This window comes from Spermophilus citellus (assembly GCF_964194105.1).
Source record: "Spermophilus citellus genome assembly, chromosome: 6".
NCBI classification, from domain to species: Eukaryota; Metazoa; Chordata; class Mammalia; order Rodentia; family Sciuridae; genus Spermophilus; species Spermophilus citellus.
The window spans coordinates 100,071,933-100,089,994 of NC_138187.1; the positions used below are offsets into that span (position 1 = coordinate 100,071,933).

Below are 18,062 nucleotides of genomic sequence, written 5' to 3' on the forward strand. Positions count from 1 at the left end.
GGGCCACCACACTCAGCTAAGATTTTTCTTTTTAATGCACACTGAGGCTCTGTGTTTTGGTTGGCAAATTTTATCCATTTACATTTTCTATGATTACCAATATGTTTGAACTGTTTTCTAACCTGGTATTTGAATTTTATTTATAATGTTTTCCCCTCATCCTTTCCTTTCTTCCTTCTGATGAATGAAATAAACTTTCTTTGAATTATTTTTCCCTCCAGGTAAATTATTTTTCCCTTTGGAGATAGAATATTGTATGTCCTTTAGTGCATGATTGGCCATGTGTGATGCCCAGATCAGCAGCATCGGCAGCACCTAGAAGTTATAAGAAATGCACGCTTTTGGGCTCTATCCCAGACCTGCTGAGCCAGAACTTGTGCAGGTGGGAGGCAGTGTCTCCGTGGTGCAGGTTCTCCGGTTTGAAATAAAAGTTTGAAATCTTCAGTTTGTTAGTGGTTACTCTTATATTATTATAAATATACTCAACTAGCATACAAAATTAAACCTTCTCCCCTTCAGACAATATGAGAACTGTAGACTTTAACTTTCTCACTTCCCACCTTAAATATTTATGATATTTCATTTCACGCTCACATGGATCATTCCTCGAATAGCTCTTCTGACATGGTGATAGTGTCCTTTCTCTGGTGTACTCTTTCACTGTTCTTTCTGAAAAGTTCTGTGGGAGTTTTGTTTTGTTTTGTCTAAAAGGTCTATGGTCTATGTTTCCACCTCTTACTTGAGCAACACTGTACTTATGTACAGAATACTAATTTGATATTTTTTTCTTAACACTTTGAAAACATTATGACATTGTCTTCCAGCATATTCTTGCCATTTGGAAGTCAGCTGTCCATCTACAACTCTTTTGTAGGTTACCTGTTAAGAAAGATGATTTTTCTCTTTGACTTTGATCTTATATGGTCTCGTTATCATATGAGTGAGGTAAATTTTCATGTGTGTGGTATAGGACTTGATGTGGTTCTTCAGTGTGGTGACCCTACATCCTGAATTCTGGGTATTTCTGGATCATCACTCAACAAGGATATCTCCTGCTTCTCTCTATACTTTCCTCTGGGGACTCTAATTGCATGTATAGAGTCCTCTTCTGTCACAGGGGCCCCTTGGCCTCTCTGTTTTGTGTCCTAGGTGGTTTATTGACCATCGAGTGGGAGCTGCGTGATGGGTGCTGAGCACACAGTGTTTGCCAAGGTGGACTCCTCCTGACATGAAATTCACCCTGGTCACCAGTTACAATCACCACCTGGATGATTCATTAGGGTTATGTAATAAAATTCTATGTCACATTTTCAGCCAGAATAGTCTGACTTAAATCTAATGTCCCAATGTGTGATCATCGTATTTTCTGTTATGGATTTGTTATTCTATCAAAGTGACACTCCCTCCCCACCAAAAGTGGGGCCCCAGGTCTGAGATGACACTGGATTCCCCTTTCCACCCTCTTGAGCCTTTTCCCACTTTCCATGTGGCTCCCCGTGCCCCATGTCTGACGGTCCCCCCAGTTCCTCTGTTTGCGGCCTTCAGGCCCTCAGCTGGCCCCCTGATCATTCACTACTTGTCCCCTGGACCACCTCAGGTCTTCCTCCACTGCAGGCCCTCCAGGGATCCAGCATCCTCTCTGTTCTTTACTTCTTGACTCGACGTCCCATTGGCTCCGTCTATTTCTGTTAGTCCTTTCAGCCTCGTGTGTACCTTCAAGTTCAGGTGTTGGCAACCAGATTAGTGTGACGGTCACTGAAGTGCAATCTTCCCGAAGGGGAGAGCTGCTGGTCTGACAGCCAAGTACAGGGGCCCTGGAGTCATAGGACCAGCCCGCGGGGCATAGCCTGCATGGAGTCGGGCTTCAGGGAGCAGGATAGAAGGTCACGCTTGGGGTTGACAGAGATCGCTGCTCTTCCACCAAATGGGGCTGTGCACGAACAGATTCCGAGACAGTGCCCGAGCATGGGCACGGCCAGTACCTGGCCCACTCTGTCCCTGGGATGGGGCAGTCCCCAGAGAAAGACGGCCTGTACCTTACTGTAGAATGTACCAGCAAGGAAGGGTTTGGGGGTCACCTTTACTTGGTGACACTTCTTTAGGATGTTTTGTGGATGTACACACTTGGCTTTACTATTTACAGCAGATGTACAACAGCATGTCTATGCTCAACTGAAAAGATAGTGCCAAAACAGGTCATTTGAAATGACAGTATTTATGGTGGCTTTCTTTCTTTGGGAAATAGCCAAATTATTCTGTTGTGACTTTCTTTCCTCTTTCCTAGTGTTTTCAGTGGAAAGAAGACAAAAAATTTGGTCTTCTCTTCTAGGCTTGTGAGGTTTGTCAAGCAGTGCAATCAAGCTGAGTTAGGATTGTGGAGATAGGAGACAGGAGTGAGGTAAGCATCACAGAAACAGAGGCCCCAAAGCCTCCTCAAAGTGTGCCATGCAGGGCTGTGACCAGGAGACGGACTGGGGATTCTCCAGGAGGAAGAAGATGGGAGACGCAGTTAGGATAGTACACATACTTTTTAGAGATGGCCTCAGCCTCCAGCTTCAGTGTCAGCCTCCAGCCAGTTGTATTTTAGTCCTCATTTGGCCCCATTTTGTCACCATTTGCCCATTTTTACACCGAGTCTTTTCCATAGGCCATTTTTGTACATAGGCCACACAAAGAAGGCGCACAGCCAACAGGCTATATAGGGGCATGTGCTCACTGCAAGTTGACATCTATGACCTTGGCGCTACACACTGAATCCTAGTGCTTCTGGCCTCGACTAACCATAGCATGGCTAGTTCTGGCCCTGGCTACGCTCTAAACACATAACATAACCTGCAGACATTTGGGGGCTGCCCTACAGGGTGCAGATTTATGGCTGACCCACCTGGGATTTCTGCGTCAAGGTCTGCAGTGCAGTGTTAGGACTAGCATGTGGCCATGTCACGGGGAAGGTGTTGGTGAGGCCACTTGTACCACCCGACCTTAAGCATCGCATGGTTCCCTACACTGTGGACTAGCGTGGAATGCAGAGCCACTGCACATGCTTTGCTCATGGTGATCGGGGCTTAGGCTCCACTGCACACACTGTGCTTATGGTGATCAGGGCTTAGGATCCTCTTGTGTGCAGTCGGCTCTGTTTTGGCTCCTATGGGTGCTTCATTCTCATACCCATTTTCCCCCTGGAAGAGGATAGAGTGTAAAGAGAAGACGTGGAGTTGAGTCTTTTTAAGCTGGATCCTACCTTGACACACTTTAAGAATAAAGGTGTGAGCCATCTTCCTGGGAGCCATGAGCTCAGCAAGCACAGGTGGCCCCACAGGCTGCCCTTCCCTCCACATGCAGGTCACCAGACTTGTTAGTGACTTTGTGCCTTGTTGATGGCATTTATCCTGAAAGGCTCTTCCGGGCTAGGCCGGGCTCCTCACCACTGTGGCTAGGAAGAACAGGTCCCTGGTGATGGCTGTGACCGTGGTCTGTCGTGCCTTTGCCTGTGGCCCTGCTCTGTGCTGAGTCATGGTTAGGGAGACCTTTCCCCGGTGCTGTGTGACAGCAGTACTTCCTGTTGCTATGGTTCATAGAACTGCACTTCAAGGAGGGATATGTGGTGATGGATTTTGGTTTAAGGTAGGCCAGTAACTTCCTGTGTGATCTGTACAATCCACTAAACCTCTCTGAGCATGGCTTCCTTCCCTAAAAGTTGAGAGGGTCTGGGCTTGGCGTGGGAGGAGGGGCCTTCATCCCCATTTCAAAGTGGACATGCAGGAGCAGAGCTGAAGCTGGGTGGGATGTGCTCCAGCCGCGCTCCTGGCACTGGGAGATGAGCTCCCCACCCCCAGCACTGGTGCTTCCTCCTGTGGGCATCGCAGAGGGGCCACTAAATACAATGTGGTCAGGAACCAGAGACCTAAAGAACTGACGCTCAGGAGATGGGCGTCTTCCGTGGTTGAGAAGAGAAGAGTCTACGTTTTCAGCCCAAATAGAAGATCTTAGGAAGCCTGTGTTTCATTCTTCAGTTTCCTTGAGAAATATGAGGCACAGAGAAGGGGAAGAAGGGAGACTCCTGGGGCCCTGCTGCAATCAGAGCAGGGGCACTGGTGCTCGGAGCCCTCCGACGTCTGACTGCTGGTTTTGCTTGTACATAAATACAAGTTGCTGGGCTAAGCAAAAAATAATTGTAATAGATTCACTTAATCATAATGCAGCGGAGTCGGACCCGCGAGAGTGTTAAACTTGCAGATGAGGCTCCCCAGGGCAGCCTGGCTGATTGCAGAGCTTCGCCTGACCTACTTACAGCTTTTCCAGAGGCAGCTGCGAGTCCCAGGACACACCAGTGTGCAGGGAGCCCAGTGGAGCTTCTTTCCGTGCCCTGTTCATTCAGGGCATTGGGGACCATGCCTCCCTGGAGGGCCCTTGCTCATGCTTCAGTTTTCACCTCGTGAGCCACAAGATTGGCACTTAATAACCACACCAGGAATTCTCGGCAGCAGGGTGGTGGGCAAGAGGGGTTCTGATCCGAAGACGTGTGACTGGTGGAGGCAGCTGGGCCCAAATGAGCAAGGGGGTGTGACAACTTCTCGGGACCCAGAAGTGATGTGTGTGAGTGTCTCCCACAGGGGACTTTCGTGTTCCTTGTCTAGTCGGGTTGATGGTGGGGAGGAAAGGCAGTGACACCAGCTTTGAAAGGGAACCCTCTTTTCCCAGAATGAGCCGGGCCTGAGTCTGGCTTAGAACTCTGGGTCTCTCCATTCATGCCATCACCTGATGGCTGGCATGGTGAGATGGGGAGACCATTTCACGTGGACCTAAGAGGTGGGACCTCAAGCTGGTAGGTGGAGTAGGGTGCTGCTTCTTTAGCTATCAGACTCCAATGGCAGAGGGCTGTGGAGCCCTGTCCACCTGGGTCCAGGAGGCCTTGGCCAGCCCTGGACTGATGTGGAGATGACCTCCCTGAGCAAACCCCAATGCTGTGGTAATCAGCCCTCTGCTGTGAAGCAAGCAGTCAAGGTAGAGGCAGTAAGTGGTCATCGGCAAGAGCCAGATGTCCAGCTCCCTTTCTGAGTCCATCCACCATGCGTCCCCAAGCTCATCTGCGCGGCTCTTCCTCCCCACGCCTCTCCCATCTTCTCGTGTTCCCATCCCTTCCCTCTGCCTCTCTCTTCTCTCCACCTGCAGTTCTGTGGTTATCACTCAAGCTCATTGCTAGCTCATGCCCGGTGTCCCTGGTAGGCACATAGAAGCCCAGGGCTCTCTACAAGCCAGATCTCTGTTGCCCAGGGTTGTGCGTGTGTGGGTCTCTGGGAGACCTCTCATCCTGGTTCGTCACCAGTGGCCTAGCCAAGGTGTTTATTTCTACCTTGGTGTTTATCCAGAACTAGGTTTACCCAGAACCCTGTTTATCCAGGGTACATGTGGGAGCCACAGACGCAAGATGAGACAAGCGAGGCAGGATCTGGAGAGGACTCTGCTTACCCACTTCTGCTCCCTTTGCATCTTCATACAACAAGCCCGAGTCCCCTCACCTGTGTGCTAGAACCACAGAGCTGGCTCTTGGCTGAGGTCTGAGTCCTCTTGACTCTTCGAACCGCTCCTTAACAGCTCTGTCCTCAGCCCAAGTCCAGTTTCACTCTGGCTTCCTGATATGCTGTATAATGCTTCTTGAGTCAAATTTAATTTTTTTCTTCTCTTCACTCGACGGCCTTGGTGGAGAATGTTTCTCATTGTCTTTTGAAAGCCAGCCAGTCTGGGGACAAGCCCTCTGTCGTCCTAGGTTGCCCTGTGGTGCTGCTTGTCTGGGTACTTCTGCAGCAGCCTGCAGCACACAGTTCCTCGGTCCCCTGACACAAAGCCCAAGTTGGCAGCCAGGTGGTTGGCTGACCCCTGCACCCGTCCTCCCACGGACAGGCACAGTCTCGTCTCCAGCCAACTCTATGGAACATGTTCCCCCTTCCGTCTTCTTCCTCAGCCCACAGGTCCCCTGGCCTCCCTCTGCCCTCCTGGAGCTCATTCTTCCTTTTTGCTTCTTGCCTGCCAATGAGCAGCTTCTGCACCCAGCCTTGGCTTTTCTTAGTGTTTTGTAACTTTCACTTCAATGACATGGAGGTATTTTATTCAGCAAGAGCAGCTGAGCAGATGAAATGAAATTGATATTTTAAAAAACCTCAACAATGTCGGGGATGCTAGGTTTTGCACGAATCTCCCTGTAAAAGATCCCATATGAAAGGAGCAGCCAAGCTGTGACAGGCAGAAACACACACTGTAGCCATAGCTTTAAGGAACAAGTCTGTTGAGATGAATAGGCAGGCTTCCTTCCGGTCCTCCTATTGCTTCTTTCAAATATCCTTAAATAGCTGTGTTGCTTACAGAACGAAGGAAAGTAAGACCAATAACAGTTTCATTGCCCCTTCCTGTGATGCATGTCCTCTAAATGACCTTGATGCGGATACCAGGGGCCTCTCTGATGAATGTCTCCTCTGCTTTCAGCTCGGGGACCTGCTGCACAAGATCCGGTTCGTGCTGACCTACGTGGCGCCCTGGCAGATGGCGTGGGGCTCCTCCTTCCACGTGTTCGCGCAGCTCTTTGCCATCCCTCGTATCCTTTCTGCTTCGGTCCTGGCCCCAAGCTGAGGTGCACATTTTACAGGGCAAGCTTTTCACTGAACCTGGCAAGAAGCAGACTTTCAAGTCTCTACAGTTACGTCTTAATGCGACATGAGGAGGCACTTTGAATCCCCTTCAGGCCACTTAGCTTTCAAAGATGTTTTGCGATTCTGAACTCTCACTGCTTCTCTGTGCATATTCAGAAGTTGCTTTTATTTTTTCTGATCCTCCCATTTCCCATGCCCAGCTCTGCATTTAGAGATCCTTCCTGTCTTTTAAATGGAAATTAACTGCTTAAATTATTGGTTTGACTTGTGGAGATTAGTGCAAACAGACCCACAGTCATTAGACACTGAGGACATGGCTGGTGTGTTCATCATGCTATCATGTATCATGTCTATTATGTTTTGATATAATACTGGTATTTTATATATACTTCATCAATATTCAACAATCTTGAATTAGATGCACACAGAATTAACCAAATATTTTTGAATACTGAAAAAGTATCTTGAGCACTGAGAAATTACCGTTTTGTTGGTAGTGCTCTTAGCCAAGAAGGCTTGGTGTCTTTGTATATTTACATGTTTCCATAATGATAATTTGTTCCTATCCACTTGACAAACTTGAGATGCCCCTTCTAAAGATCGCTTCCACACAGCTGAATTTCATGCTCATGTGTATGCTTGTATGGAGAAAGAAATTGATAAAAAGTACTCTTGAAGGCAGAGATTAATTGAAAAATTCTTGACTCAGGCCTGAAATTTTCCCTGAGAGATCTCAGCCCACTGATTCATACTCGGCAAACCTGTGTTTCCAAGACGTGGGCTGGACCCATGTCAGAATCAGGATCCTGGAGGAGCACACTAAATCACACTGTTTATAAACGGGGTGCGGTCTTTCACACCCCCACCTCCTGGGCCGTTCTTACCCGCAGCTGTGGTGAGAGAGAGCCTTGGTTCTCACTCTGCCGCCCTCCCTGGGTACTGTTAGCGGGTTGTAGTGCCTGCCTGCAGCTCCTTCCTCCTGAAATCTGCAGAAGCCTCATTAAGACAACTCATGAGGAATCTCTAGGATGGAACAGGGTATTCAGGACTAGAAACACGCCTGGCATCATCATTCCGCAGTAACAGCCTGGGTCTTATAAATGCTCTCCTCCGAGGTTATTTGTTTAAAAAAGAAATTAAGCAGATGAGAGCTGGGCCCATAATGCCCACTGTTCTGCATTTCTATTCTTAGACCTCGTTACTGTTGCTATTTCTGAAGTGTTTCAAGGTTGTCTGGCAGGAGACCCGCCCTGCTGCCCCTTGGATGCAGGCATTCTCTACAATGGCAGGCGCTTGAGTCTCCTCAACAGAACCCTTCAAAAGAAGATGGGGCAGATTTTATGTATCTCTGCTATGTCTGAGGTCTCTTATCCAGGATTTCAAGCAGGACTAGCTAGTGGAAATCATGGCTACTGTGAAGCTCTGCAGGGGGAGTGGCAGTAGGATTTCAGAGCCTGGTCCTGACCAGTGTGCGCAGGGCTGCTCGTGCCACCTAGCTGGTGATGCCTCGTTAGGTGGGTGTGGTGGTCCCAGAGCTGAGTGGGGGCTACTGGAGCACGTGGCTTTCCGTCGCTACCCTGGACACATGCAGCGTCCAAGGCACAAGCCCGTGTGCTGGGCACATGAGGGCACCTGAAGCAGCGTTAGCCTGGATCTCAGCTTACACACAGCATGCTCAGGCTGGGGGCTTCACTGGTGTGTTGGTGATTCTCCTAAGAAACCGAGTCACTGGAGACAGAGGCTGTGTTGGGCATCTTCCTTTCAGCCTTAGAACGTCCTGTCCAGCCCCATGCCTCCTTCCTGGCCTGGCCTTGGGAGTGGTGCCTGCTCCCTCCCTTTGGCTAAGGCAGGAGCCTCCATAGGAGCCACTGCCCTGATGTAGTGGCATCCAGAGATGCTCCCTGCCCTGTACACACACACCTCCCCACCTCTGCTCAGTCACAAAGTAGATATCTGCCACCTGGAGTCCAACAGCATCTGCTCAGGATGTACGGGGTAAACAGCTGAGAATCAGGTGTGTTCGCCACAGACAAAGCCGCCAGGCTCCTAGATGACAGCCCTGAATCCTAACTAATTTTGAAATGTTAATTATTTTATCACTCTATTAAGAAACTGTGGTCTCCATCCTGGCATTAAGAATGGAATAATTCTCTTTGTTTTGGAATTGAATTAGCTCTCGGGCCAGCGGGGCACGGTGGGGAGATTGCTTTTCCAGTACCAGCATGCCTTCTCTTCTGTTGGTGTCTGAGCTCAAACCTCCAGGGAAAGACAAGATTGCTCACCCTTCAACACCCATAGGCTGCCCAAGGCCGTTGTCTTCTGGCGACTAGACTCCCCACATTACCCCTCGTTGCCCCTCCACATGCAGTGCTGGAAGGAAGGCTGCCTTCGGTGGCTTTTTCTTTTATCTTTTAATTATCGGTGTTGACGTTTTCACTTTAAATGTGCTTTTAAAGAAGTCCTGCCTATGCTAGAGGGTAAGCACTTGGCCCTCTCTGCTGGAAGGAACTGAAAAGTGTTCAGGTGGCCCTGCTCCTGGGGGTCCCTCTCAGCATTCCTGGGCCGGGCATAGTCTTTCCTGTTTGCTCCGAGAAAGCTGTATATTCCCAAGGTCCTCCATCTAGGAAGCATCCCTGGAGGCCATGTGGTCACTCTTGCCCTACGTCCTCTCATGTCCTCCCCACATACTTGGCTCTCTGTTGGCTACTAGTAGTTCCTCACTTAACTTCTGGGCAACTGTGGAGAAATTTTAGAATCAAAGAGAAGAGCAGTGCCTGCCCATTCAGCACTTGGCTTTGACTGGTCCCTGTGAGCCCTGGGCACACTGGGTCCTGTGGTGACTTCCCTCCCTTCCCGTCTCAGCTCTCCAGAGTCACCACCACCCACGTGGCTCTGATGTTCCTTCAGCACCTAGACTCCAGTGTCTCCATCCCTCTTGAATGTCTCAGAGTCTGCCATTCCCCTTTCCTTGGTGACAAGGGACATCAAGTGGGGTACCTCTGTCACCCATCACTTTCTTCTTTGGCTGAAGACTGAAAATGCTTCCACCCCAAGACACAGGCATTTTTGGCCTTTGGTAGCCTGTTGCTCAGTAGTTCTCCATTTGAACCCAGCTCAGCATAAATGGCTTAGCATAGCAGGGTGGTGGAGGCTCCTGTCACCCTCACAGCTCAGCCCGGAGCAGAGACCTGGGTGCGAATGCAGGGAATGCTTCAAGAGAGAATAGAGAGGGTTAAAAGGAGGAGGAAAGAAAGTCACTCTTGGAGCCAAGCCTACTGAGACTGGTGGTGACCCCCTCAGGCCGCAGTGACAGCATGGGGCATCGTTTTTGCTGCTGTTTGCTTTGGGTGCTGCCAAAAATCTGACCTTAATCTATAAGGATGTCTGGGAAGGGTCTGTGGTGAGCGGCAGGCCCGCTACCACTCCAGGTGTTGAGGAGCTCCCGCCCCCAAATCATATAGCCTGGGCCAGGCCAGCGACGACCTTGGCAATGAGCATCCTCCTGTCTGTGCTGGGCATTCCCTGTCACTCCCTCCTGGAACTTTCTGAAACTGAATAAAGAAATGTGGTGCCCATGTGTGCAGCTGCAAAAGAGAATATGCAGCGTCTGCCTTCCAGGAGGGCAGTATCTGCCTTCCAGGAGGGAGGGTGGCCTTGCAGCAGGTCAGTGCAGGTCTGTAGTGGGCAGCAGGCCCCTTGCTGCAGGTCAGGGAGCGACATGCATCATCGTGAGAGCCAGACAGTCTGTCCCATTGTCCTCGGCACCCAGACCCTTGCTCTTACAGCCCAGGCTCCTGGGGCCCCACTTCCAGAGACCCACAGAGCTCAGGCCAAAGGCTCAGTACACCATGTTCAACACTGAGCAGCCTCAGTGTTCTGACCACCCTCAGGGTGCAAATCAGCACTTGCCAGTAAGTGAGCAGCCCGTGGGAGAGGCTGAGGAGGCAGGTGGCCCTGGAGGCTAGGACTCCACGTACTCCTGTGTTTACTTGTGAACCAGACCTGCATGAGCCATCTGCGTTCAGCGTATGCAACACTTGTGTGTGTGTGTGTGTGTGTGAGTGTGTGTTTGTTTTCCTAATAGTGGTAAAAGACTGAGGAACAGGCGTGGCCTTCCCAAACAATGCCACCTGCTTATTTTCTAAAGTGTCACTCAATCCTACTCATTTACAAAGCCACATAGTTAGTGCTCTGGTGAATGTGCACAGTGGCTTTTGTCTAGTTCATGGCCTCTTAGTTAACACAGCCGGCTCTTCTCAGTCCTTAGACGTTGTCCATTGTACACGTCGCCTGAGAAGCATTCCGTGTGCATGGGGGTGAAGTGAGGCCACCAGGATTTGTTGGAAGCCTTGTATTTGTAATCTGTGCCTGGAGAGGTTAAGAGCCCATCCTCTATCTTCAGTGAGAAATGGCATCGTGAACCCAGTCAGAATCGGATAGGACCTCTCTGCCTTAACTCCAGACCCCAGACTCTGCTGTGCTGCTCTTCCAGGCAGCCGCCACCTCCATCTTCTCTGCCCCACTGAGTCCGTTCCTGGGGAGCGTCATCTTCATCACATCCTATGTCAGGCCGGTGAAGTTCTGGGAGAAAAACTACAAGTAAGAGCCTAAAATTTACTCTGACCCCTGTGCCCCAGGGCACCTGGAGTCCCCTGTCCCTTCCCCATGGCAGCTCCGGCCTCTGGCTCTGTCCTCTGTGGGTGGGCAGAGCTGGGCCTGGATCCCTGGTGACTCCCTGTTCATTGGCTGGGCTCTGGGGCCCTGGCAGGAGCACGGCTAATTGGGAATTAGTGATTAAGGTCCTTCCAGGTTTCTGCAGCTGTGAAGAAAGGGGGAGCAGCCGCTGCCGGGTCTCAGCAGGTGACCAAGGAAGGGCTGGACAGGTCTCCTCTTTCCATGTGCCGAGGTCGGCCTGAGGGTGCAGTGCTTCCCTCCTGTGGTGGCCCTTCAATGAGCACCTGGCACAGGTCGGGACAACCGTGTGTCACCCCGGCTCTGTGAGATGCGGCTTCTCCTTTTCTACTGGGACTGGTGGCAACCCTCTCAGGCCGCAGTGACAGCATGGAGCATCGTTTTTGCTGATGTTTGCTTTGGGTGCTGCTGCCTTGAGGAAGGTGTTCTGCCACTGAGCCTCACCCCAGCCTGGGCGTTATTTTCAGGGAATGGCTGAGTGACCCTAAGGCTCTCGTGGCTGTGCCCAGGGGACTTGGGGTCAGTGGAGGGGAGAGCTGTTAACTAGGCAGTCTCCAGCAGGTGGCACAGGACTCTGTCTTGGTGTCTCACCTGTGCTGCTGTGCCTGAGCCCAGCCCCGAGCTGTGCTCACACCTCTGGCTCTTGATCGCGTGTCTCAGGAGCCACTGAAGAGTCAGGAGACCATGGCTCCCGTGGGTAGTAAGAGACAATTTACACGAATGTAAATCAGGCACCCTCCTCTCCATCTCTTACCACTGAGACCTCGGGCTTCTCTTCCCTCATCCCTAAAGCAGGACAGAATAATAGGATCCCCTTATAAGGAGAAAATGCACCAGCATACCTAAGACCTAGGACAAGCCTGCACTCAGTAGTGTGACACTCTGCAGAGGGACTCCATCCCCAGGTGAGCTGCTGGAACAGGTGTTTCCCATGATCACAGGAGAGCTTTCTGTTTGGGAGGTGGGAGGGTGGTCTAAGGATCCTTGCATACTTCTGCTTGGTTATTTCACCTCCTCGCTTCCACAATTCAGCCCTCTCCAGGGCGATGGGCTTGGAGCTGAGGGCTGGTTTACATGTGGTTCAGTGAGCAGACCCTCTGTGCAGGATTCGTGCTCCCCCCCATTACCTGGGGAGTGTTGGCCTCGGGTGGGAGGGCCTGCAGGCCTGTGGGGTCTGATGGGAATGCCTCTTCCTCACTAGGGCTCTCAGGCCGGGGCAGCGGGGAGGGGTGACGGGGAGCAGAACACTCAGTCTGAGAGGGACCAGTGTGCCGCCTCCTGCAGCCCAACTGCCTGAACGCTTGGCAGATGGAATTCAGGACAGCACAGCAATGGGTACCAGGACAGGACGTGGAGGGAAATCTCATCTGGATCCTGGCAGGCGCCTGGAAAACATAAATGTCTTTATGTTCTAATTGTCTCTTACTGAATAACAAATAACCACTAACTTCAGTGTCCAAAACGACGAACAGACAACTTATTACCTCTCCTGACTTCTGTGGGTCAGGAATTTGGGAAGGGCTCAGCTGCATGGTGGTGACATGAGGTTGCAGTCACCAGGCGAGGAGGTAGGTGGGACTAGAAGAGCAGAGGCCCATCTCTCCAGGTGACTTCCAGGTGTGGTGACAGTCTGGGCTCCAGCATGTGGCCTCGGGGCCCAGCACAGGTGTCCTCTGGAGTAAGGTGGAAGGCACATGCTTTTCTGACTGTCCTTATCCTGTTGTTTACAAGCACGTCACACATTCACCAGGTTCCAAGGGTCAGAACTCTACCAGCTGTTGATGGACAAGTGGTCAGGTCCAAGAAGGATTTGTGGGATGAGGACATCTTTGGAAAGTAAATTTGTATCATGGTCTTCGGTAAATTCTATCCAGAATTGATGTGGACTATGTGTACCTTCAGTTCTGGGCTGGTTCATTTTTTTATCTGTGTCTCTGGGAGGCCCTGCACACATTTGGTGTTCTGTAAAGACTTCTTAAATGAATTAAATCCAAAAATATTATGTCAGAGGGGAAGAAAATCTCAGTCTGGGTTTGCATTGCCAGAGCTAGGAAGTTCATTGCTAAACCAGCCTGCTCCTGATTGCTGTGGTCTGTACGTCTGTACGGGTGAGCTCTGCCTGGCACTCCCACTCAAATCCCAGGCACCCCCACTTAAATCCCAGGCAGAATAGCAAATGCCCCATAATGGTGGAGGGCTATGTTTTTACATCCCCTGTCAGGATCTGAGAAAGCTGCAGAAACACATTCTGATGTTGTGACTTATCACCCTTCTCTTCGTATATGAACACTGACTAAATAACCAAAGTGTCATTAACATGAGACAAATGTTTAGGCCATGAAGTATGACCGTGTGCCCAGTTATTTCAGCAACTCCTTTGTCCTGGAGGGGGACTGTGCTCAGACCTCTCAAAGAATGGAGATGCCCTCCAACAGTGGCTTTGCTCCTCTATGTCAGAAATCTTCCATAAAAAGTGAAATGCACGCAGACATACAGCAGCTAGCTCAGAGGGAACCACGGCTGGGGGACAGTGGGCCCTGGGACTGACAGGGACAGACTGGGTGGGAGGAAGCACCAAGTCTTGAACTTTGCAAAAGAAGCAGAATTGAGCAATGAGGAGAAACTGGCAGGAGAGAGTATGAGGAATGAGAAGTGAAGTAGAGGTGTCTGAAGGGTGAGGGCTGGGGGTGAGGTCAGTCTCCGCAGCTGGGTAGGGGCACTGGGGACAGATCTGCACTCCGCCGTGCAGAGCCTGCCTGCAGAGCCTAACCTGCAGTCTATGTCACCGTCGCCTTCAGGCCACAGTAAGCACGAAACAGGCAAGACTGTAGCCCTGGCCAAAGTGACAGGCAGGAAAGCATGGAGCTTGGTGTCCCAGAGAGCCATCACTCCTGCCCAGCCAGAGTCTCAGAGCCTGGGGCATGGGTGGCCTGGCCCCTCTGTCCAGTGGGCAGGCAGTGTGGGACATGAGCCTGATGTTGGTGGCAGCTCTGTTACCAGGAGGCAAGAACTGATGTGCAGACCCAGCATCTGACGCGGGGCCCAGGGGCAGCTCGGGGCTGAGCCTCCCCAGATACATCTGTCACTGACCCCCCTGTGACCTAGGCCAGCCCTGCCTCCTCCGTTCTCTGCCCCGACCCCCAAGCGGAATACAGGTCTGGGTTTGAAAGCTGCTAGCTTGCTGAGGGATGAAAAAGCCCTCACATGTGTCCCCAGGATGGGTTCTAACACTTGAAGCATGGTGCTGAGCTATTGTGCAGGTACATTGCAGGAGGGAGACACTTTGAGGAACTCCAGTGTGTTGAACTTCTCAGATTGCGCTGGTTTGAGCTTATTACTCATTACTTGTGTGCCTTTACTTGGGATCCTGCTCCATATTGCTGAGCAGTGGAAGTATTTGGAAAGTGCAGAGTGGAGAAGCAGACCACGGGCTGAAGCAGACCACGGCTGCAGGGTGGCGCCCGACCTCCCACCTGCTTCCCAGCTGCCTGCACCTGCTGACTCTTCAAGGTCACCAGGAGCCACGCCTTGCAACTGACCCAGTTGATGGATGGCTGCAGGCTGTGCCAGGCAGGGACAGCAGGGGGAACTCAGCCTCTCCAGCTTTGGGGAACGTGTTGAGACGGGCCTGATTTATTCTGAACAAAGGAAGGCAAGAAATGCGCCACAGCTCTTAAACCCACACTGTCCTAAACGCTTTCATTATGGGACTCAAATATATGTGATGCGAGAGATTTATGGGCAGGTTCAAGGCCCCTGGATGGTAGGACTCACTCCCTGGTGCTAAAAGGGCTTCCCCAAAACAGCCAATACTCAGGTGACATTCCCAGCCACTGGAGGCAGTCTCCTTCTTCCCCAGTAAGAGCAGGCGTGGGAAGACCACCCTGTGGCTCTTTGTCATTAAAACACATTCTGTGACTGTCACTTAGGGCTGCTGACCTTATGGCCCTGAGTGTGTTTCCCAGACTGCTCCTGCTGAATGAGGGAGTGACGTCCCTGCCCAGGCTTTGCAGCAGCCCTGCTCCCAGGGCTCCCGCCTGTGCACAGGCGGCCACTCACTCTGTGAGCCCAGCCAAGCTACAGGTGCTCCCTAGTAGTGTGACAATAACCCATACGTGAGACTCTAGGACAGACCACCAGATAACCTGGTCCTCTGGATGCTCAATGCTTTGGCTCCCTTTGCCCCCGTGCTGTCCCTGAGGGTGGCTCTGAGATCACTGTTGTTTGTTCAGGCTTTGCAGAGCTGGAGCCCATCTCACTGCAGCCGGGAAGACTCTGGGGATGCCTTAAGGCTTCCTGAGAAGGAAGGAAAGTTCTTAGTGGATCTTAAAATCATCAGGGTTGAAAATGAAGATCTTTAAAAGTCTCATTTGAAGAGAAGTCGAGACTGATAGACGGCTGGCGTTCGAGTTGTAGTTTTTCTGGATAAATGAGAACCACTGGGGACACCTGAGTATTTTTCCCCTCCCCATTGTTAAAGAACCCCTTTTGGAGGACAAGCTGGAGGGTAAAGAATGACGCTGGGGAGACACACAGTGCTCTCTTGATGCTTGTCCTGTGCTCCTGCAGCCAGGACTCCACATGCCCTGTCTCAGTATTTGAAAAAAATCAAATTTGAAAACAAATGTAAGGTTAATCCTTTCCACCAAAAACAAAACAATCGAAAAAAAAAAAAACAGATATGCTGGTGCAATGACATCAAGATGCTATCACTCATGTTCATGTGGGTAACTAGAGGGAATGCGTCACTTACCTGGGCCAGGCAATCAGGCAGGACAGAAAGGCACCCATGGGGGAAAGGAAACAAAACCATTTCTACTCACCAGATGACGCTGTGTCATGATAAGAAGCAGGCAACGACGAGAGGGGACCATAGAATTCAGGACTTTGCTAGAAAAAAGATGAACACACACAAATCAGTTGTATTTCTATATTCCTGCAAAGAGCAATCTGAAAATCAAACAAAGAAAACAATTCGGTTTACAACAGCATCCACAGAACAAAGTGGGTGAAGTAGAAACCATCCTCCAAAGACTGGAAATCACTGAAAATACCAAAGACACAATGACTAGGAAGACACCCCTGTTCATGAATTGAAACACTTAAAACTGTGAAGAAAGCTGTACACCCCAAACTGATCTACAGTTAATTACTATCCAAGTTACAACTGACCTCTCTGCATACGTAGCCAAGCTCATCCTAAAATTCATATGGAATTTCTTATTTTTCCTTATAATTTTTTTTCTTTTTTTTCCTTTAATTTTTATTGTTGGTTGTTCAAAACATTACATAGTTCTTGACATATCATATTTCACACTTTGATTCAAGTGGGTTATGAACTCCCATTTTTACCCCGTATACAGATTGCAGCATCACATCAGTTACACATCCACTGTTTTGCATATTGCTATACTAGTGTCTGTTGTATTCTGCTGCCTTTCCTATCCTCTACTATCCCCCATCCCCTCCCCTCCCCTCCCCTCTTCTCTCTCTACCCCATCTACTGTAATTCATTTCTCCCCCTTGTTTTTTTCCCCCTTTCCCCTCACTTCCTCTTGTATGTAATTTTGTATAACCATGAGGGTCTCCTTCCATTTCCATGCAATTTCCCTTCTCTTTCTTTTTCCCTCCCACCTCTCACCCCTGTTTAATGTTAATCTTCTTCTCATGCTCTTCCTCCCAACTCTGTTCTTAGTTACTCTCCTTATATCAAAGAAAACATTTAGCATTTGTTTTTTAGGGATTGGCTAGCTTCACTTAGCATAATCTGTTCTAATGCCATCCATTTCCCTGCAAATTCTATGATTTTGTCATTTTTTAATGCATAGTAGTACTCCATTGTGTATAAATGCCACATTTTTTTAATCCATTCGTCTATTGAAGGGCATCTAGGTTGGAATTTCAATAGACCTCAAATAACCAGCCAACCTAAAACAGCGGGAAAGTTGGAGGACTCAGACTTCCGGGCTTCGAAACTGACTACAAAGTTACAGTGTTACTACAAACAGTGCAGTGTAGACACGAGGACAGACCTACAGATCAACAGAATGGAATTCCGGGTCCAGGGAAGAACCTGTATATGTGTGGTGAACTGACTTTTCACAGGGTGCCAAGATCATTCAGTAGAGGGTAGGATACCCTTTTAAACATCGTGATCCTGATGCAGAAGAATACAGTTGTGTCCTTACTTCACACCATACACAAAAATTAACTCAGAATTGATCAAATACCTTAATGTAAGAACTAAAACTATAGAACCCTTAGAAGAAAGTATAAGTCTTCACAATTTTCAATGTATCCTTTGATAAGACACAAGCAATAGAGAAAAGTCAAATAAATTGGACCTCATCCAAGTTAAAAACTTCTGTGATCAAAGACATTTTCAAGAAAGTGAGAAGATAAGAAAATCAAAAACAGGCATCCAAACAAAAACCGGCGCATGAATGCTCATAGTAGCAGTATCACAGCTGACGAAAAGTAAAAGCAATTCAGGGTAGTCAGCTGGCGAATGGGTGCACAAAGTGTCATAATCCTTACAATAGAAAATCATCCTGCTACAGAGGGGACTGAAGTAATGACACATGCTAACACGCGTGGACCTTGAAAACAGCACTATATGCCAAAGACGCTGGAACCAAAGTCCCACTATGTTGTGATGCCATCAATGTGGAATTTCCACAATAGACCGATGAGGCCAGACAGGCACTGGAGCAGGGGTGACGGGAA

At 49.8% G+C, this 18,062-nt stretch overlaps 1 protein-coding gene across 1 annotated transcript in view; it reads left to right on the forward strand.

Moving 5' to 3' along the window:
- The window catches only part of PCNX2 (pecanex 2), a 176,629-nt gene that overhangs the window by 102,948 nt on the left and 55,619 nt on the right, over positions 1 to 18,062 (forward strand). The window contains exons 22-23 of the mRNA XM_081296999.1: positions 6,481 to 6,589; positions 11,114 to 11,243. Of these exons, the coding sequence (XP_081153125.1) occupies positions 6,481 to 6,589; positions 11,114 to 11,243 (239 nt within the window). The remainder of the gene's footprint in view (positions 1 to 6,480; positions 6,590 to 11,113; positions 11,244 to 18,062) is intronic.